Source organism: Microcebus murinus, chromosome 5, assembly GCF_040939455.1.
Source record: "Microcebus murinus isolate Inina chromosome 5, M.murinus_Inina_mat1.0, whole genome shotgun sequence".
NCBI classification, from domain to species: Eukaryota; Metazoa; Chordata; class Mammalia; order Primates; family Cheirogaleidae; genus Microcebus; species Microcebus murinus.
Window position 1 is genome coordinate 42623930 of NC_134108.1, and position 23118 is coordinate 42647047.

The 23118-nt window shown below is 38.7% G+C and overlaps 1 protein-coding gene across 1 annotated transcript; it reads left to right on the top strand.

The window, feature by feature from the left end:
- The first annotated feature begins 4389 nt into the window (after positions 1-4389).
- FAM162B (family with sequence similarity 162 member B) lies at positions 4390-23118 on the top strand. The gene is made up of 5 exons (XM_012753861.2): positions 4390-4492; positions 6000-6323; positions 6472-6583; positions 9663-9771; positions 22634-23118. Exons 1-5 carry the CDS (start codon positions 4390-4392, stop codon positions 22730-22732), a joined length of 747 nt encoding a protein of 248 aa, XP_012609315.2. The 3' UTR covers positions 22733-23118.

Here is a 23118-nt window from a genome sequence, read left to right on the forward strand (position 1 = left end):
TGTAGAACAATTTGAAGCTACTGCTGCCACCTGGTGGGAAATTATATTTTTACTTTTTATTTATAGACAGAATAGTATAACTGAAACAGTTATACTAAGTTATACTAAGACCTTCATGGAATAGTTTTAGAACAATCTCATGGTAAACAGTAATATTGATACTTCAGTTTAGCACAATATTGCTGGATACAGATGATAAACTAAAATGTGTATTTTATTAGTTTACTGAGCACAAGTAGTTAAGAAATGGTAGCATAAAGATACAGCCCTAGAAGCAAATAATTTACTTTTAAATTGATTATTTAAAAAATTACAACTTCTAATTTTGTCAGGTCAATAATCCCTAATTTTGAGCTTTCATACACTTTGCTTCCTTAGGGGAAAATGGTTATAGAAATTGCCCTTTCTTCCAAATCTTCTAATTATAATACATAGGGATAAAAATCTTCATTAAATATATTTTTAACTTTTTCACCATTTATTAATTCATTCAACATTTTTCAATGCTTAAAATGTTAATTTCCTGTTATAAACAACAAGAACAATTTTTTCAAAATTTCAAATATCTCCCATAATTTGTGTCACGGCTCACACTGATGGTTACAATAAACACATTAAGCATCATCTGGTATTCCTAGCTTAACTCTTTGTGCTAACTCAGTACTAAATTCAAGTGTTTCCTTTGATCCTAAAGGAGTACTTGTGTGTTCAACATATAAATGAAACAAATATTAAAATTTGAAAGTCTTTAAAAGAAAGACTTTTATTAGAAATGTATGCATCATATTAATATAAAATTGGTTTCCTGGAGCAAAGCCTCAGTTCCCCCATGCTGATCAACGCTATGCCCTTCATGGCTTCCAGAGAATTATGTGAAGCTCCAAGTCTTCAGAGATGAATCAGATCTGGTCTTTGCCTGGGCAATGTTTAATTAGAAACACAGGCTTATTTAACATCAGGCCAAAAACATGCTACAGGGGCTATGGCATTGGTTACTGGGGATGCATCAACCTTTATCTGTGAACAGGTGAGCTGAAGGTGCTGGGATCAGAGGGGGGTTTGCTTTTCCTGGAGCAATGAGAGATGAGAAGGACAGGAGTACAGGGCATGACCAAATGGAAGAAGAAAGATGTCTAAAGAATATACTCTTGAGTGATTTTTTACCCAGGTTCTCGATGAGCAAATAAACATGCCTTAATGTTTGCTTCAGACTGAAAGAGAAACAAAGAAAACTACTAAACTGGGCATCTATTTATGATTAAGTATTAAAATTTAAGATTAAAAATAAAGTAATAGTTGTTTATTTAATGCTTAAGGAGTTTTCTTCTCAGTCACCTCTATTTCAAATTTCTTTTAAAGAGATATTTATATTCTCTGCCTCAAATTTCTCTCCTCTGGGAGGAACATCCCAACAGGAACCATCTGAGAGTGAAAGAAAGTACTACTAATAATTATGCCAAAGCTTCTGCACAGCCAAAGAAATAGTCATGAAAGTAAACAGACAACCTACAGAATGGGAGAAAATTTTTGCATCCTATGCATCCGATAAGGGAATGATAACTAGAATATACTTAGAACTCACGAAAATTAGGAAGAAAAAATCAAATAACCCCATTAAAAAGTGGGCAAAGGACTTGAACAGAAATTTTTCTAAAGAAGAGAGAAGAATGGCCAACAAACATATGAAGAAATGCTCAACATCTCTAATCATCAGGGAAATGCAAATCAAAACCACAATGAGATATCACTTAACCCCAGTGAGAATGGCCTTTATCAAAAAATCTCCAAACAATAAATGCTGGCGTGGTTGCGGAAGGAGAGGAACACTCCTACACTGCTGGTGGGACTGCAAACTAGTTCAACCTCTGTGGAAAGCAATATGGAGATACCTTAAAGCGATACAAGTGAATCTACCATTTGACCCAGCAATCCCATTGCTGGGCATCTACCCAAATGATCCAGTGACACTCTACAAAAAAGACACCTGCACTCGAATGTTTATAGCAGCACAATTCATAATTGCAAGGCTGTGGAAACAGCCCAAGTGCCCATCAATCAAAGAATGGATTAATAAAATGTGGTATATGTACACCATGGAGTACTATTCAGCTCTAAGAAACAATGGTGATATAGCACACCTTATATTTTCCTGGTTAGAGCTGGAACCCATACTACTAAGTGAAGTATCCCAAGAATGGAAAAACAAGCACCAGATATATTCTCCAGCAAACTGGTATTAACTGAGTAGCACCTAAGTGGACACATAGGTGCTACAGTAATAGGGTATTGGGCAGGTGGGAGGGGGGAGGGGGGCGGGTATATACATACATAGTGAGTGAGATGTGCACCATCTGGGGGATGGTCATGATGGAGACTCAGACTTTTGGGGGGAGGGGGGGAAATGGGCATTTATTGAAACCTTAAAATCTGTACCCCCATAATATACCAAAATAAAAAAAATAATTTAAAAAAACAAACAAACAAACAAACAAAAAAAATAATAATTATGCCAGGACAACAGGCAGCCCGAGTTTCTCAGGGAATCTAGGACTCTACCCCTCATCCCATTCTCTCCTAAACTCACTTCAGTCCAGCTTTATCCTGCACCACTACACCAGAAATGCCCTTGGTAGGGAACCATATTGTAAAATACAACGATCAATCCTTTGTCCTAATTTACCTAACCTACAGCAGTGTTGATCACTCAAACACGAATACAGTTGATCACTCGTCTTCCTCAAGATTCTTGCCTTTCTTGATTTCAAGGACACTATACTCTTTTTTAATTCTTCCTCCAATGTAAGTAGATGCTTGTTTCAGTCCTCTTTGCTGGTTTCTTCTCTAATCCTTGATCTCTTAATGTTTTGGAAGGTCCCAGGATTCAGATTTTGGTCCTCTTCTCTTTCTACACTGACTCTCTTGGTGATCTCATCCAACCCCTGACTTTAATAACATTCATATGCTGAAAGGTCTCTCATTCATATCATAAATGCTAGTCTTGTATATTCATATGCGTATGTTTGAGTTCAATGGAACAACGTCTTCAAATTCAAAAAGAATGGGTTCCAGTTCTAACCAGGAAAATATAAGTGAAGTATCCCAAGAATGGAAAAACAAGCACCAGATATATTCTCCAGCAAACTGGTATTAACTGAGCAGCACCTAAGTGGACACATAGGTACTACAGTAATAGGGTATTGGGCAGGTGGGAGGGGGTAGGGGAGCGGGTATATACATACATAATGAGTGAGATGTGCACCATCTGGGGGATGGTCATGATGGAGACTCAGACTTTTGGGGTGAGGGGGGGAAATGGGCATTTATTGAAACCTTAAAATCTGTACCCCCATAATATGCCGAAATAAAAATAAATTCAAAAAGAATGTTTTTTTTATCCTGGAACTTTATGCCCAGCCAAGCTTTTGATTAAGAATGAAGTTAATGGGTACAAAATATAGTTAGATGTTAGATAGAATGAACAATATTTGATAGCACAACAAAGTGAGTATAATTAACAAGTTAGGCTACACTTTAAAATAAATAAGAGTGAAATTGGAATGCTCCTAACACAAAGAAATGATAAATGCCTGGGGTGATGGATACCCCAATTACTTTGATTTGATTAATTCACATTGTATGCCTGTATCAAATCATCACATGTACCCTGTACATATTAATATATACAACACTGACAAAAGTGCACTCAAATCAATTACATGAATGTTTGGGTTAAAAAATAACATAGAATGGAATGGGTAAAATGAAACTACCATGGATCTATAAATAAGCTCTGTGAGGGGCAAAGATTTTGATTTGGTTACCTGCTATAACCTCAGAGTCTAGAACAGTGTCCAGCACATAGAAAACAATAAATATTTGTTTAATGAATAAATGTGCTGTTCTGGTTTTAAAAAATGAAATACAATTAGTTTTTTCCTTTATTAGTTGATTTGAGCTTTTTAAAACTTGTTCTAATTCTAGAACAAAAGAAAAGATCTCTTATGCTGTAAACAATTTATCTTACATGCATCACTACCAAATTGTGATATTTTATACAGTCAGATATAGAAAATAGGATGCAAATTGTTCCTTCTTTCATAGAGAGATACCTTTTTCTCATCGGTTCTCAATAAGAGAAACTTTATTCTCTTCTGTAATATTAGGGAAGCTCAAATTAGAAAATCCTGTGTATATACATGACATTTGGCTCTCTCCAGGGAAATGAATTTATTTGGCTAGTTTAATATTCCTTGGTGAACTAGTAATGAATGGCTGTTTCTCAGAGATGGTCTTCTCTAGCTTTATGGATACTCCCTCTCAGTGATGTGAAGACAAAATACTAAAAGAAAAAACAATACTTCAGTAATTGGAGAATTTCCAAGGAGCACAATGCTGCAGCTATCAGATGTTATCTACGGCAATATACCTTCTCAGAAAGGAATTCCTTCAGTTCAGTTCCATAAATATTCATTTGGAGACTGCTATGTGCAAGGCAATATGGTAGACACTGGAGATACAAAGCTGAAAGGGGCATAGATTGTCCTGAAGTATTTCAGTCTTTTCTCAAACTAGCTTATATGGGCTGTATTCTATTTTTGCATTCATCTATTCATTTATTTAACAAATACTTATTAAATATCTACTATGTGATAATTTTTCCAGCTCTATTATGGGAATAAAATAACAAATCCTGAAGATCAGGGAGCCCATCATTCTCCAAAGGAGATATCATTAGTTAAAATGCCCTTGGGTTTTGAGACTAGTTAAATAAAAAATACCACGTCTTTCGAAGTGTTATTACAGTGCCAGGCACATACATTTAGAGGGGCATCCCCAACCGTCTTTCTAAACAGCCTCCCATCTAACCCCACTTACTTTTTTTTTCCATCTTGCTTTATTTTTCTTTATCCACTAATCCCCACCTGACATCATCACTGCTCTCTCCCCAGCTCTGAGAGGTAGCTGGCACATAGTAGGTTTTGGTAGTCCTTGCATGAATGAATTTAAAATATATTAACAGGAATTCTGGTTTTACAAATATGACCGAGACTTAAATGATTTGCTCATGATTATGCAACTTTTAAGTCACAAATCTGGGATTTACACCTATATGTGAAGGCAAAGCCCTTGTTCTTTTCACAAGCACTCCTCTAAAAGGGTAAGTCTTTACAGAGCTATTAATCTGTCCTCTTTTGTTGAACGCTCGCTCGCTGTTAAGTGAAAGACACGGCTGGCTGGGAGTTACACAGTTCTTGCCTCAAGAGCCTGACAGTCTACACTTAGGAAGAAAAATATCTGGAAATCAAATGACAAGTGTAAAGCAGTGTCTAGTTAGGGAAGGAATCTCAGAGGCAGTAACAGGAGAGGAGCGTTAAGCATTTTCACTTGGCTGGGCGGCCTGTCGTTTTCGGAAACGAGCAAATTAGTTGGGTTTTTGTACAACCCTTCTCTCCGATAAGTCCCTCTTCCTTTTTAATGCCAGTGAATAGTAGATTCTCCCCGCCCTGGTTTCAGCAGAGGGGAGATGTTGGAAAGTGACAGAAGAAAGGCACATTTTGAAGTGAGTTTGGAGAGTTTGTGGGCTTACTAAGAAATGAAAAGGTAGAGAAAAACAATTGCAGGAACCTAGGTTGTTCTGCCTAGAAAAAGTATGGAGGTAGGGAAGGGGTGAGAGCTAACTTCAAAAACTCTCATACTGGGGAAATCAGAAGTTTGTCGTGTGCTCTTACACTTGCTTGGTAAATATTTGAAGTTTCCTGCACTTGAAGGACTGTTGTCTCTTCCTGGAGGAGAAAGTTTAAGATTTATTCTCCTGGGCAAGAAACGGTGGCACCAAAGGCTGAAAGTCTGGAGGAAACACATGTCTGTCTACTCAATACAAGGTACACATCTGAAAGGAGAGCTAAGCGCGCTGCCTCAGGGGGTGGCGAGCCTGTGCGCCCCTGAGTTTTCAGACAGTGACTAGCTGCTCTCAGGGTAAGCTGCTCCTGGCATCGTAGCTGCACCATCCCGGGTCACCGGGTGTGGGCGGGGACCGGGAGCCGAGAGTGCTGCCGCCAGGGACTCCAGCTGCCTCAGAGCTCCCCCAGCCGGGGCGTGGCGGGGAGGGGGCGGGAAGGGGACGCGGAGAACGCTCCGCGGTTCGGGCTGCGGGTGCGAGCGCTGGTGCGACGCGGGAAAAGCGCGCAGCATGCTCAGGACGGTGGGGAGCCTCCTGCGCCTCGGTCGGGGACGCTTCGTCAGCGTCCCCCCTTTTCCGCTCTGGGGTCTTACCTGCTACTCCAGCGGCGGAGCCCCCGGGGGCTCTGGGCCCCAAGGTCCAGGTGAGCCCGAGTTCGGGCGGGAATGGCCTGGAGGGAAGTGGCTACAGAAGGGCGGACGCGGGGACCTGGGCAGGAATCTAGGTTTGTGTGCGCGCTGATCCACCGTGCCGGTGGTCTGTTCCCCGGCCCCTCTCTGTTGCTCTCTCAGCAGGGAAGGTTCACCAGGTCCTCGCCCAGCACAGGCCTTCGCAATTTGACAAGAAAATCCTGCTGTGGACGGGGCGTTTCAAATCGATGGAGGAGATCCCGCCTCAGGTCCCGTGAGTGTGCCGGGTGACGCGCGGGGGAGAGTCGGGCCGGCCGCGAGGCGTGCGGGGTTCCCTCACTTCTGCTTGGCGCGCAGCGCAGGCGGCCGCGGGGCCGCACAGGTGGCAATAGCGCCCGCCACGTACGGAATTTACCTGCACCCCCCTAGGGCGGCTAAACGTCAAGTCCCTTGACTAGACAGGGGGCAGCTAAGCTTCAAAGGGAGATTGCAGAAGAGTGAAAATCCAGAATTTCTGCGGGCACTTCCACCATCGCCCAGAGCCGGTCTCCAGCGAGCTCCGAGCGGGCGGGCGAGGCAGTGGGGCCCTCGGGCCAAACAGAGCGCTGGGTCCGTGCGCGCACCGGGTGTTTGCAGGGCCGCTAGAAGGGAAGAGGGACTCTCCCCGGGCCGGCCCGCTACTCTACCCACGGAAGGGGTCCTTGGGTCGTACGTCGTGGGGCGGCTGGAGGGTCTGGGGGAAGAAGCCGCACCCACGCGGCCTCCTCTTCCGTGGAGACTGACGCCTGGAGGACGGGGTTCTGTGGCCTTCCAGGCGCCGGGTTTACTCGGGCAGGGACGCGCAGGCCTGTCCGCCTGGTTGACCTCCCCGGCATGCTAAACCCACCGAGACGGAGGGGCGCTAAGTGGCAAATGGCAAAACTCAAGCTAACAGCTTCACGTCTAGAGTAATGTAGCCTGTAAAATAAATAAATAGATGGATAGATAGAAAATGGAACCTGTAAAAAACCATCTTTCTGCAGCTTCAGTTCATGCCTTTCGTAGCACTTTTACAAGGGAATGAGTAAAAAGAGAGGGACAAAAACTAAGAGTAAAATAAATCTACTACTTTTTAAACTGATTTTTTTTAAAGGAAGACTAAAACCATAATATCAAAGAAGGATTTCAGAGATTCTGTATATTATATTTGTACAGTGTCATGAAGGCCCATTAGAACGGGTAAGGGAAACTCGGCCTTGCTGTTCACATATTGCGTGCAGTTTTATCCTCACCATTTACTGAAAGCATCTCAAGAAAATGGCAGGAGAGGGGGCAGACAGGTAGGGGGAAATGTACGATCAATATGAATTCTGAAATATTTTCATTACTTTCTTGAATCAAGTTACTTAATGAGGAATAGTCATGAAACCTGAAATAGCGTGGCATTTGAAATCTGTTCTCAGCATTTATGCAATTACAGAGATATTTTCTAATTTTACCAAACAAATTTAGTTTTCCTTGAGATCTATAGACTCCAAACTATAGGCTTACCCCAAAGCAGAAATTAGCCTTAGAAAAGACTTTATCATCACAGGCTCTGGTTGTCAAATTTTAATGGATACCTGAGAATTTAATGCTTTAAATGCCAAATGAAGAAGTAAAAAGAACATAAACAAAACAAAAAATAAAACACCACCCTCAATTTGTTTGAATTTTGATTTCTAATGTCGTAGCAGAGTAATCAAGAATGTAAAGAACCAGCATTATTGTAATTTAATGTTTGTCGAGAGAACCTATGCCCAGTGCCCAGGATTGGATTAACATAGCTGTATGTGGAGAGACCCATTTTACAGAAATAATGTAATTTCCCCAGAGACACAATCAAAAAAAGTATTATAAACAGGAGCATTTAACTATAAACAAGATGCCTATAAAAAGTGTTGTAGTTTGGGGTTGGAAACATGAAAGTACTTGAATGTTTTTCATTTTATTCTTTTCTATAATCTTTTTTTTAAGTATTGTTATTTAGTAGGGATAGTCCTATTGAGCTAAGTGTTAGACTTATGATACAAACAGCTGTCGCTTTTTATGCTCTTAATGGACATCTACTAAACAAGTGACCTATAATTTTTGTATCATACACTAATTATATTTAATAATAACTGTACTTTTTCTTGTTCTTTCAGTGCTAAACTAATTTGGTATAGCAGATCAAAGCCAAATGGATGGGTAAAAAGGATCAGAGCTTTTAGGTTCCATCTAGAACAAAAGTTAGCAACAAATATAATCTAATAATGTCTCCATATATCTAGTGTCACTGATTGGACCTGTTTGCAACTAACATGTTAAAACTTACATTATTCTGCCTGAAATCTAAGGAAAACAGTCTAAATATTGGTTTTCTGTGGCCTTCCAACTAGTGGAAAAGTTAAAGAAAAAGTTTTTCATTTTGAAGAGAAATTGTACTTGTCTTTCTAGAATTTTTTTCTAATGTAACTATACTCTATTTAAACTTAACATTAGATAGGAAGGAATGCCGATGAATATATTCTGAAGAATCAAGTGCTTTAATTATGCATATTTACAAACTACCACTTCACATTATCGCAAATTGTTAAAGTTCATTTCAATATAAAAGCCCCTCAGGTATAATTCCCTTTCTAACACTACTTTGTAAGTAGTATTGTTAATCTTAGAAAACTTGTGTATAACTTTATTAGCAAATAAGATTACCTAGTAGTTAAGTACTATTTCAGAATAATACCAAGAAAATGAAGGTGTCTTTTATCTTTTTCTTTGACAAATTATTGTAATTTTGATTATTTCTTTTGAAAACTTCCTGAAAAACCGTGAAGGAAACACCCTTTCTCTAAGAGCCATTTTCACAAAATGTATAATAGTCTCTTTTCAGAATAGGATGGCAAGGAGCAAAAATAGATTGGGAAGCCAGTGAAAAAAAAAGTGATGAAAGTGAGTTTTAAAAAAATAATAATCCATTAAAAATGGAAAACAAAGCCTACTTAACACAGAGGCTGAATGAATACAAGTCATAGACATACATATGCTTTAACTCCTATTTTTATTCTAACTAATGAATAAAAATAATGGAGAGTCAGGTCACAATCTCTAGTATTATATTTTGAGCAATTAGAAACTAAATATACTACACTATGGTTTTATAGTGGCTAACATTAGTTTAATATATGAATAAATAATTTGAAATTGGTAAGATAATGGGCTAGCATTTGGAAATCTTTTACACCTGCAGTTTGCATTCAGGGAAATTTTTGAAATATCTACATAGCAAATCATCTGTTGATGTAAGAAAACCATACTGCTTTAATATAATTAACAAAATATACGTCTTGGTTTAGGCCAGAAATGATAGATGCTGCAAGAAACAAAGCTCGAGTCAAAGTTTGTTACATAATGATCGGACTCACAATTATCGCCTGTTTTGCAGTCATAGCATCGGCCAAGAGGGTGAGTACCTCCTTAAAATAAAGATGGACTTATGAATTTTCAGAAATGTTACGGACTTTCTTCTCAATTCAGGAATTATTGCTGTTCTTTAATGTAAGAACGATTTTCTCTTTGAGACCCAAAGCCACTCACATACATCTATCATACTAGAAACAAATTTGTTCATGGAAGTTTGAGTCAACAAATTAATTCTATGGCCAGGAAGGACAAAAACTTGTTTCCACTTCTAAACAAAAACAAAAACAAAACAATCTACAATATGGTTAAAATGTGTTAAAATATTAAATAAATAATATTAAAATACTATTAAAATAATAATAATAATGTTAAAATATTAAAATAATACAATATGGTTAAAATATGTACAAGAAGGAGAATTTTGTGGTATGAAAGTTATCCAGACTAGATTTTTCCTTTTTTTTTTTTTTACTTTTCTTTTTTATTTCAGCATATTATGGGGATACAAATGTTTAGGTTACTTATATTGCTTTTGCCCCACCTGAGTCATAGGTTCAAGAGTGTCCATCCCCTAAACCGTGTGCACCACACCCTTTAGGTGTGTATAGATCTATCCCTTCTTCCCCACTCCCATCTGCCTCACACCTGATGAATGTTATTACTATATGTGCACTTATGTGTTCATCAGTTAATACCAATTTGATGGTGAGTACATGTGGTGCTTGTTTTTCCATTCTTGTGACTACCATTTGATCCAGCAATCCCATTACTGGGCATCTACCCAAAAGAACAAAAGACATTCTATAAAAAAGACATCTGCACTAGAATGTTTATATCAGCACAATCACAATTGCAAAGATGTGGAAACAAACCAAGTGCCCATCAATACATGAGGGGATTAATAAAATGTGGTATATGTATACCATGGAGTTCTACTCAGGCACAAAAAACAATGGTGATCTAGCACCTCTTGTTTCATCCTGGATAAAGCTGGAGCCCATTCTACTAAGTGAAGTATCACAAGAATAGATTATTCCTTAGACCGAGAACTCAATTAGCTATTGCATAGAATGATGAAATAGTTAGAAATGCAAAGTTGGAAGTGATTGCCAAGGCCATCTACTTTAGCTGTATCCTATATATGAGCCTTTTCCTTGCTATCCCAAATGTATAGTTTCTGTTTAATACCTCTAGAAAGAAATTTAGGTCTGAATACTCTCTATAATTTCATTTTCTGCAAATATTTTCCTCAAATACTTCCATCTGCTGGTCTTTTTACCACAAAGAACAGCCCCACCAATACTGAGAGGTAACTAACACATCCCTATGCGTCCTCTCTTCTTTGGTCTTCTCAATTTCTAACAACTTCTATCTTGGAGCTCTCCTCTAGACACGCTCCAGTTTACCAGTGATTCTATTCACTGGGGCACCTGCAACTGAATCTATTAGAGCCAGATTATAACTTCCTTAGTTATGAACACTGCATTTCAAGGTGCATCCATATAACACAGAATAGTTTGATTTGCTCCACACATCCTCACTCTCTGGGCATATTTAGACAATTACCATTTTGCCTAATTCTATGATTCTGTCCTTTACTCCTCAGGTGCTCATGTGTACCTGAGCCCACTAACTTCACACAAGGACTAGAACCTATAAGCTGATTAATTTATATAAATGTCCATTCATTCCTATCATTCCTTGGGAAAGAACCTATGGTTTGAAATTGTTCTTATCAAATGAAACATTTTTAAATGTTTACTGGGCTGAATACTCAAACATGTAAATAAATTTGATTGTCACTTGTTTTTAACCTACTCCGCATAAATGACAGCCTGCCAAACTGATGACTCTACTTTCTAGGAAATGTTTTAATGGTTAATATATTGCCCCTTTTACAATAAAAAATACAAACATTAGTTAGATAACTCATTTACTTAGAATAGCCCTCTAATGATGTATTTACAATAGCACTTTAATGTTTTTCAAACTGGTAATTAAATATTCCCAAATGAGGCAAGACCAATTATACTATATCAGCAAATTGGTACATTAGAGATCTTCAATATCATTATTTTATTTTCAAAACACATGATTTGAATTGCAGGAAAGTTTTTTTCCTTGTAGATGAAAATCTTATGTTTCAAATATAATGCTATTATGAATCAGTATCCAGAATTTTTCTGTGTGAAGCTGACACAAATAATTTTGGCTAAAACAGCAACTGAGAATTGATTTCTGTGTATAGTACTGATTGTTTTACTGTTGCCTCTTCTCCAAAAGTGTGATAGCAGACACACTGGTTTTCAATCATTAATACACTAAATATTTTTTAGTACCTGCAACATGCCAGGCACTATGCATGTTATTAGAATACAGTGGCAAAAAAAAAAAAAAGATAAAACAGGTATTTTCTAGTCGGGAAAATGGAGAGTAATCAAATAAACAAAAATGGTGATTAGGAATTCTTAGCGCTATGAAGGAAATGAACAGTATGATAAAGTGGTAAGACCCTGGGAGAGGCCATTTTAGATGGGGTGGTCAGGGAATCCTTCTCTGAGGAGGATAAGGATAAGGTAGCCATGGCAAGACCAGGGGGAGGAAGGAAGCATATGCAAAGCCTAGAGATGAGAAAGGGTTTCCTGTATTTAAAAAGAGCTAGTCTAGATGGAGCATAATGAGCATAGAAAAGATGGTATGCAACAGCCACAATCTAAAAGTGTCAGGACCTTATAGGTCACTGCAAATAGTTCAGATTTTATAGTAAACACACTGGGGACCCAGTGGAGAATTTTAAGCAAGACAATAACAAGATTTTAAAATTTTCATTTCCCTGCTTATTCAACAACCAGTGTGTGTGTGGGGGGGGGGGGCGGGAGAGAAGACTCTACTTAAAATGGCAACAACAAAAGATAAAGTACTTAAGAATGAATTTTAAAATTGTGCGATATTTATGAAAGTAACTTTTAAGCACTACTAGTGGCCACAAAAGAATACTTGACTGAAAAAATTTCATGATCTTGGATAAGAAGACTCAACATCTTAAAGAGAGAAGCCTTCTCTAAATCTATAAAGTTGACATGATAGTAATAAAATAGCAACAGGATTTGTTTTGGAAGTAGATAAACTGAGTCTAAAATTCATATTGAAAAATAAAAAAGATATATAAGAAAATACTAAAAATATGTAGGACTAAGGGAGGACCAGTTCTAAAAGATATTAAAACAAAACAACTACAATAATTAAAACTGCATTCCTGGCATATGACTAGGTATTCAGCTTAATAGAATTGCATTCAAATCATACCATTACATGATGGTTCAATATATGAAATAGTGGCTTTGTAGATGAGTGGAGAAACATAAGTTAGTCAAGAAATGATACTGGGACATACCCCTCAAAAAACAAAAATAAAACTTCTCTTAGCCATCAACTGTGCCATTGCTCTCTTGGCAAACCTTTCCAGTAGACCCATCTATACACACTGTCTCCAGTTTCCCCTTCCGATTCGCTGTTTGATCAGGCCTTTGTCCTAACACATTCACCAAACTGCTCTTAACAAAGTCACCTATGATATTCATGATTCTCATCTTTGTTGACCTGTCAGCCTTTGATGCATTTGATCTCTCCCTCCCCTTTTTTAAAATTTATAATAAATTGTATTTTGTTTGCAAATTACACAAAAACACTTTCCCTAAAATTTCACAAATATGTGCAAATAATATAAAACCTTTTTTGTCTTCACAAAAAAGACTAATATAAGAATATTTTCATATAATAACAATATAATTGATATACTTTATTATTCTCAAAAACTTTGCAATTTTATGTTGGGTTATAATCTCAAGAAAACTGAAAAATATACCACATATTGATATTGATATGCAGATCATAGAAAAAATACATCATTAGCTGTGATTACTAAATCATGATTCTAACTTGTAATTTTATCCATCAATTATGCAAAAGCTTCTGTTAAAGTTTGTCTAGTAATTCTTGATACCTCTGATGTTCAACAACTATTTATTATTGCAAAATAATTAGGATTTTTATATTCTATACAAAATATATTCAAAATGCACATAAACTATTAGGACACTTTTTTTGTTTTGTTTTAATATATTTTATTTAATACAAAATATCAAAATATTATCATTTCTTTTTTTTTCTTTATTTCTTTATTTTCTTTATTTTTTCCAGCATGTTATGGCATCACACTCATTATGTATGTATGTACTCATCCCCTCCCCCCACACCTGCCCGACACCTGATAAATATTATTCCTATATGTCCACTTATGTGCTGATCAGTTAATATCAATTTGCTGATGAGTACGTGTGGTGCTTATATTTCCATTCTTGGGATACTTCACTTAATATAATGGGTTACAGCTCTATCCAGGAATATACCAGAGGTGTATATCACCGTTGTTTCTTATAGCTGAATAGTACTCCATGGTATACATATACCACATTTTATTAACCACTTTGGTACCGCGCTCACTGGCTATGAAACCTTGCCCACAGCTGGCACTCATAGTCCACATGATAGTTCGTCCTGTGCATTGACGATGAATTCTTTTTGCTCTTGTGTGATAGGAAAGCTTTAAAGCACTGAAAGCTTGTTTTACTTTCAGGCAGCTTTACTTGTAATGTAAATCAGTATAGGTAACATATACATATATGTTTTCATTACGTTGTTTTTAAACTTTCACAATTTTATTTTGATAAATGAAAAATTAGAAAAGTCGTATCTCGGCTGTCGGCTAAAGTCGCTGTGCGCGTTCATCTGTGGCTGTCAACTATAGTCTACGCAGGTCCTGAAGTGGTTAATCCACTCATGTATTGATGGGCACTTCGGTTGTTTCCACATCTTTGCAATTGTAAATTGTGCTGGTGTAAACATCCTAGTGCAGGTGTCTTTTTCATAGAGTAATTTTTGTTCTTTTGGGTAGATGCCCAGTAATGGGATTGCTGGATCAAATGATAGATCTACTTGTATTGCTTTAAGGTATCTCCATATTGCTTTCCACAGAGGTTGAACTAGTTTGCAGGCCCACCAGCAATGTAGGAGGGTTCCTATATCTCCACATCCACCCCAACATTTATTGTTTTGGGACTTGTTAATAAAGGCAATTCTCACTGAGATAAGTGATATCTGATTTTGATTTGCATTTCCCTGATGATTAGAGATGTTAAGCATTTTTTCATATGTTTTTTGAACATTATTCTATCTTCTTTTGAGAAGTTTCTTTCTTGTCCTTTGGCCACTTTTTGATAGGGTTGTTTGATTTTTCCTTGCTGATTTTCCTGAGTTCTAAATAGATTCTAGTTATCAGCCCTTTATCAAATGTGTAGCTTGTGAAAATTTTCTCCTGTTCTGTGGGTTGTCTGTTTGCTCTCTTGACAGTTTCTTTGGCTGTGCAGAAGCTTTGTAGTTTGATCATGTCCCATTTATTTATTTTTGTGGCTGCTGTGATTGCTTTTGGGGTCTTCTTCATACATTCTTTGCCTAGGCCAATGTCTAGAAGAGTATTTCCAACGTTTTCCTCTAGAATTCTAATAGTTTCACACCTAAGGTTCAAATCTGTTACCCAGCGTGAGTTGATTTTTGTGAGAGGTGAAAGGTGTGGGTCCTGTTTCAGTCTTCTACATGTGGCTCTCCAGTTTTTACAGCACCATTTATTGAATAAGGATTCGTTTCTCCAGTGTCTGTTTTTGTCTGCTTTGTCGAACATAGATGGCTGTATGAGGATGGTTTTATATCTGGGTTTTCTGTTCTGTTCCACTGGTCAATGTCCCTGTTCTTATGCCAGTCAAAGCTGTTTTAATTACTATAGCCTTGTAGTATAGTTTGAAGTCTGGTAAATTGATACCTCCCATTTTGTTATTATTACCTAGGATTGTTTTTGCTATATGGGGTGTTCTCTGGTTCCATCCGAAGCATAAAATTATTCTTTTCTATATCTGTGAAAAATGATGATGGTATTTTAATAAGGATTGCATTGACTCTGTAGGTCACTTTAGGTAGTAGACACATTTTAACAATTTTGAATCTGCCGACCCATGAGCATGGTGTGTTCTTCTACCTGTTTATATCCTCTGCTATTTCCTTCTTCAGTGTTTCATAGTTCTCCCTGTACAGGTCTTTTACCTCCTTAGTTAAATATATTCCTAGGTACTTTATTTTCTTTGTTACTATTTTGAAGGGAATTGAGTCTTTGATTTGGTTCTCACTTTGTTGCTTGCATATATAAATGCCTCTGATTTGTGTGTATTGATTTTGTATCCTGAGAATTTACTGAATTCGTTTATCAATTCAAGGAGTCTCTTGGTTGAATCCTTGGGGTTTTCTAGGTATAATATCGTGTCATCAGCAAAGAGTGAGAGTTTGATCTCTTCTGCTCTCGTTTGGATGCCTTTAATTCTGCTCTCTTGTCTGATTGCTATAGCAAGGATTTCCAGCACTATATTGAATAGAAGTGGAGATAGTGGGAAACCTTGCCTGGTTCCAGTTCTAGGTGGGAATGCTTTCAGTTTTTCCCCATTCAGTATAATGTTGGCTGTGGGTTTGTCATATATGGCTTGTATCATTTCTAGGTAAGCCCCATCTATACCTATTTTGTGAAGCGTACTTATCATAAAAGAGTGCTGAATTTTGTCAAATGCCTTTTCTGCATCTATTAAGAGGATCATATGGTCTTTGTTTTTGCTTCTGTTTATATGGTGAATTACATTTATAGATTTGCATATGTTGAACCATCCCTGAATCCCTGGGATGAAGCCCACTTGGTTGTGATGGATTATTTTCTTGATAAGCACCTGCATTCAATTAGCTAGAATTCTGTTCAGAATTTTTGCATCTATTTTCATAAGGGATATTGGTCTTTAGTTTTGTTTTTTTGTTGCATCCATTCCTGATTTTGGTATCAGGGTTATGTTTGCTTCCTAAAATGTTTTGGGGAGGTTTTCATCCTTCTTAATGTTGTGGAATAATTTCTGCAGGATAGGCACCAGATCTTCTTTGTAGGTGTTGTAAAATTCCGGTGTGCAACCACCTGGCCCAGGACTTTTCTTTTTAGGAAGGTTTTTTATTGCTGTTTCGATTTCAGTACTTGATATTGGTCTGTTTAGGATTTCTATTTCTTCCTGGTTGAGCCTAGGGAGGCTGTGTGTTTCTAAGAAATTTTCCATTTCCTCCACATTTTCCAGTTTGTGTGCATACAGGTTTTTATATTTATTCATAAATTATATCTTGTATCTCTGTGGCATCAGTGTAATTTCTCCTTTAATAAGTTCCTGATGGAGCTTATTAGAGATTTTTCTTTTCTGTTTTTCATTAGTCTAAACAAAAATGTGTCAGTTTTGTTGATTTTTTCAAAGAACCAGCTTTTTGTTTTATTAATCTTTTGTATAGTTTCCCTGTTGTCAATTTCATTTAGTTCTGATTTGATCTTAATGATTTCACTTCTTCTGCTGGGTTTGGGGTTGGTCTGTTCTTCTTTTTCCAGCTCTTTGAGTCAATTCATTAGGTTGTCTATTTGTGATCTTTTCAACTTCTGGATATAGGCATTTATGGAAATAAACTTTCCTTTCGGGACTGCTTTAGCTGTGTCCCCCAGGGTTTGATAACTTGTGTCTCCTTTGTCATTTAGTTCAAAGAATCTTTTGATTACATTCTTTATTTCCTCATTTATGAAGTGATCATTCAGCAGAAGGTTGTTTAGTTTTCATGACTTTGTGTAGAAATAAGAGTTCCTGTTAGGGTTGATTTCTACTTTTATTCCACTGTGGTCTGAAAAGATACATGGTATAGTTTCTATTTTTTTAAATCTTTTGAGACATACTTTGTGTCCTAGGATATGGTCAATCTTAGAGAATGTCCCATGAGCTGATGAGAAGAATGTATATTCAGTGGTTTTTGAGTAGAATGTCCTGTAAATATCAGTCAGGCCCATTTATTCGAGAGCTTTGTTTAAGTTCTTTATTTCTTTGTTAATTTTCTGTTTGGAGGATCTGTCCTGTGCTGTCAGCGGGGTGTTAAAGTCTCTGGCTATTATGGTGTTATTGTTTATCCATTTATTTAGATCAAGTAGAGTTTGCTTTATGAATCTGGGTGCCCCTAAATTGGGTGCATACATGTTTAGAATTGTTATGTCTTCTTGTTGTACTGTGCCCTTCACCATTATATAGTCACCCTCTTTGTCTTTTATTACTTTTGTTGATTTAAAAAATAAGTTATCTGAAATAAAAACTGCCACGCCAGCCTTCTTTTGGCTTCCGTTTACTTGAAATATTGTTCTCCACCCCTTTACCTTTAGTCCAAATGCATCCTTGTAGGTGAGATGTGTTTCCTGAAGGCAGCAGATACTTGGCTTGTATTTTTTTTTATCCATTCAGGCAGTCTGTGTCTCTTGAGTGGGGAGTTCAAGACATTCACATTTATTGAGACAACTGTTAGGTGGGGCAGATTTCTGTTATTTCTGATGGGTTGAACTGTGTTACTTTGTTTTCTCTCTTGAGCCATTGTGGTATCTGGCTGCCGGAGCCAGCCGGCGACATGCGGCACCTGGAGTTAGGGGGCGAGGCTGAGAAATGAAGAGACAACAAAAAGATGGGGACGGGAGGATGGAGTCCTTGGTGACTGCCGTGCCTCGTTTATTTCAGTTGCTATATTTATACAGATAAGAACAAAGGAGAAGCGAAATACATTGGAATAGGTGGTGCATGTCTTCATTAAACCAGAGAGCAAAACAGTTCTTGTTTTTTCTCAACCATGTGTCACTTTGATAGCCCCTTTCCTTGCTTAAGAAGTTTTCTAATCTACAACTTAACTTTCTTCTGATATCAAAAAAGCTACAAATACTCAACTATGATCACTCAGACAGTTCAAGGAAAAGAGCACCCAAGCGTAATTAACAATTCTGGGAAAGGAGTGTGCAGGGCCTAGGGGGTCTATAAGCTACGAGGGCTGTGTGCACAGGATTACTTAAGTGACCTTCTATAACTGCTACTGCTATCTCCGGCACCCTCCGTGAGCTAGAAGAAAGGCCAAGAATGTCAGAGCTCTGAGTTAAGGCACCAGGTGCTATGTCTCAAGGACCCCAGTGTTCCGGGCAGCAACCACACTTTAACTCTCCCGTGTCCAGACAGCTCCCAACATCTGGCCTTTGATCTTTAGCTTTTGAGTGGATCTACATTCATGAATGTTTATTGTGCTGATCTGTGGGTAACACTGTTTTGAGTACTTCTTGAAGGGTTGGTCTTGTCTTGGTGAATTCCCTCAGTCTTTGCTTATCTGAGAATGCCTTGATTTCTTCTTCATATACAAAACTTAGTTTTGTAGGGAATAGGATTCTATGCTGGGCATTGTTCTGTTTCAGAGGAGTGAGAATGGGGCCCCAGTCTCCCCTTGCTTGAAAAGTTTCAGTAGAGAAATTTCGCATTAGTCGGATTGGCTTTCTTTTGTATGTTACTTGCTTCTTTCATCTTATAACTCGTAGAAGGGCCTCTTTAGTTGATATTTTGGTCAGTCTGATGACTGCATGTCGTGATGTCTTCCTGTTTGCATTGAATCTCCCAGGGGTCCTTTGAGCTTCTTGAACTTGTATCTGGAGATTTTTAGCAAGGCCTGGGAAATTTTCCTCTATTATATCTTCAAATAGCTTGTCCAACCCTTGAGTGTTTTCTTCTTCCCCTTCTGGTAACCCTATGACCCTCGCATTAGGTTTCTTCACATAATCCCACATCTCTTGTAGGCTTTGCTCTTTTCTCTTGTTTCTCTGCTCTATCTCTGTGACTGACTTATTTAATTGGAAAGTGTTATCTTCAATCTCTGAGATTCTTTCTTCTGTTTGATCTACCCTGTTCTTGAGGCTTTCCACTGTGTTTTATAGTTCCTTGCATAGATTCTCATTTCCAGGAGTTGGTTTGATTTTTCTTTATTGTTTCAATTTCTTTAGTGAATTTTTCTTCCAGGTCCTGGAATCTTTTTGTGGTTTCTTTGTGTTGGTTATCCAATTTTTCTTGCAAGTCATTGAATTTTGTTACAATCCATGCTTGGAATTCTTCTTCTGCCATTTTAGCATTTTGATTTTGGTTGATGTCCATTTGTAAGGGGCTGGTGTTGCTCTTTGGGGCTGTGCTCTCTGTTTGAGTCTTCATACTTCCAGAGTCCTTTCGCTGATTTCTTCACATCTGGATCAGTTGTTACTTCTTACCCTGAGATTTTCATTTGGATAATGACACTCCCTCTTCAGTCTCTGAGCCAGTAGGTGGTGTTTGTGGATGAAATTACACCACACCCTGTATGATGAGTCAGTAGATACTATAAAAGGGTGTGCAGAATGACCTCCCTGTTAGTAGGTGGCGTTTGCTGGGAGGAGCAAGCTACAGTGTTATTTTTGGGTCCTGTAACCAGCTTTTGTTCCTCTAGAGAGGCACTGTAGTGCCTCAGGTGGCAAGTGGGGCCCTGGGACTTCCAGGTGTGTCCTTATTCTCCACCTCAGTGAGGGCTGGTCTGGGAGTGAGTCTGGGCAGAGCTGGGTTGGGTAAGCCTGCCCTCAAGCACCACAAATGCTGTTAGCTGGGGTCAAAGTTCTGTTCTCTGCTTCTGGGCAAACCTGTTGGGGAGGGGCTGGAATGGCCCCCCTCAGCCAGAAAGTCTGTGTGTAGGGGTGGGCTGTCTTAGACCTGCAGTTGGGAGCGGGCCTCGCTTCTTTCCACCCTCCCCAACTCCATGGATACTCCTGGGCCTCTGCCAGCAGCCTGGACCTCACACCAATGGGTATCCCCTGGCTGTGATGCAGGCGGGGAGGTTCCCTCCTCAGGATTGCAGCCTGGTCTGGGCATACGGCCCCCCCTTGAGAGGAGGGTTACCCTCAAGCATGCTGATCTGCCCCTGAAGGCACAGACATCTTAGTAGGCTCGTTCACTAATATCCCTTCTGTGCCCTGGGCAATGTGAGACCTGGGTGTACAGGATCTGGTCTGCAGGTCTGACCTCTGGTCCCTGGAATTCAATCCCTGACCCCACCAGGGAGAGGAGTGCAAGCTGGGTCGATGTCTCTCAGCCTCAGGATCTGCCCCATTCTCCTGGTGTGACCAGGCCAGCAGCACCTAGGAGGGCTGGTGGGTAGGGAGTTCACCGTCTGAGTTCCCCTCAGTCAGCTGTAGGGCCCCCAAAGGGAAGGTCCTGTTCCCTGGAGATGCCTCTGGCTGATGGCTATATTGTCTCTCTTGGCGGTCATGGATAGGGAAGGGGGAGGGGAGAATGTGGCACTATGGCGCCTGCCAAGCGGCTCAGGTCTATGCATAGGGAGGTGCACTGAGGGAGTTGGTTGCCTGCTGCCTTGTCTGCATGAGGCTTACCACTCACTGTTGGCAGCCGTCTCTGGGCTGGTGTCCACAGGTCTCTCCAACTGCTAGGGAGTCCACCAACAGTCTGAGATGCAAGGCAGGGGAAAGTTAACCGCTCCACCTACCCTTGCCACTGGTCTCCAAGCTTTTTGGGAGCTCTCTTTTTCCAGTTCTCTCCTGCAGCCTCCTCCTGTGGAGTCTCCAGTAGTCTCGGGTACCCCTACTTTCGACACTGATCCGATGTACACTTGTCTGCTTGCTTATTTCTTCTACTTTCTTCTAAAATCTGTCTTTTTTACAGAGACACTCTAGCTGGCAGTTTTTCTCATCCAACATCTTGCTCTTCCTCAGGAGACTTTGTTTTAAGCTTACACAATTTCTCATATAAGTATTTAAAGCTACCATATCATTTTCTGGCAAAAGAAGGAACCATTCTCAGTCATCCATTTAACAGTGCTGAAAATGAATACAGGCACACCTGGGAGCAATTGCAGGTTCAGTTCTGAATCTGAACTGAATGATGCTGCCATTTATTGAGATGTGTAAGGCTGGGGAAAGACTGGTAGGTATGTGGGACAAAGTATAGTAAGTTCTCTATTTTGGATATATTAAGTGTGAGATGCTTATTAGATATTCACCAATACTTATTAAATTGATTTATTTTACTAATGACTGTGTATGCTTTTCAGTCTGTGAGGACCTATAGCTTTCCATACTTCTGAAAAAGTCCAAGCTGTCATAACTGCAAATATGGCCTCTTCACCCATTCTATCTTTTCTTCCTATTACAAATGTATGTTAGAACTTATAGTTCTATTCGCCATGTCTCTTAGCCTCTATTTTCTATTTTTATGTATCTTTATTTGTGTGTTGAATTTAGATTATTTACTCAGATGTATTTTCTAGCTAGATTTTTAACCTCCTAATTATGGTGCTGAACATCTGTTCTTTTCACAGGCAGTTTTTCTCCCAGATAAATGCCTAGTTTCCTTGCCAGTTGCTTTGGGCTGGTGAGAGTTTTAGTAATTTCATAGGAATACTTTTTCCTGATTCCTTCAGCTTTCAACCTTATGCCCAAGATCCAAGTTTTGGACTCACCATTCTGTGCAGGTATTAAACTCCCAGCCCATAGCTGTGAAGGCGAGTATTTTCCCCAAATGCTCCCTGATTAAAATCATGTCCTTCTATCCTGGCTTCAGTCTCTTCCATTCCCCACCAATTCATGCCTTGAGTTACTTCCATTTCTGAAACTTGAGGATTTTTTTCTTGATTTGGGGCATATTTTTTGCTATATTTTCTTCAACAAACATGTCTATATGTGCCAAAAGAGAATAGGGACAGATTAATGACATCAGCTGTCCTGCTGCCTGGAAGTCTAACAAGTGAATTTATTTTCCATATCAAAGGGCCATTTTTCTTGGATACTGTTTGTGACAGATATTTGAAGTTACTTTTCTCCTCTCCTTTTTACAAAGTCTCCTCTGTGTATGTTTAGCTAAAATACAATTTTTTCCAGAGAGTTAAATGCTTTGCTTTGTTTTCTTTGCAGGCTGTAGAGCGACATGAATCCTTAACAAGTTGGAACCTGGCAAAAAAAGCTAAGTGGCGCGAAGAAGCTGCATTAGCTGCACAGGCTAAGGCTAAATGATAGTCTAAGTGGCAAAGTGTTCACCTGAATATCATCCCTGTCATCAAAAACAATAGAAGACAGGAAAAATAGAATATTTAACAAAATAATCGCCATGGTTTTATTCTGGTAACAAGAAGCACAAGATCTTTTTTATTTTGTAGTAAACTTTTATTGAAGTATATCATACATTCAAAAAAGTGCACAAAAGTGTATACAGTTAATAGATTTTTTACATAGTTAACACACCTGTGTAAACCACTGCCAGGGTCAAAATGTAAAACATCACTTCAGAACCTCCTTCCTGCCCTCTCTCAATCATTTATCCCCAGAGATAACCATTGTTCTGAGTTTTTTAACCCTAGTTTTTCCTGTTTTTGAGCTTTATATAAATGGAATTTATGCAG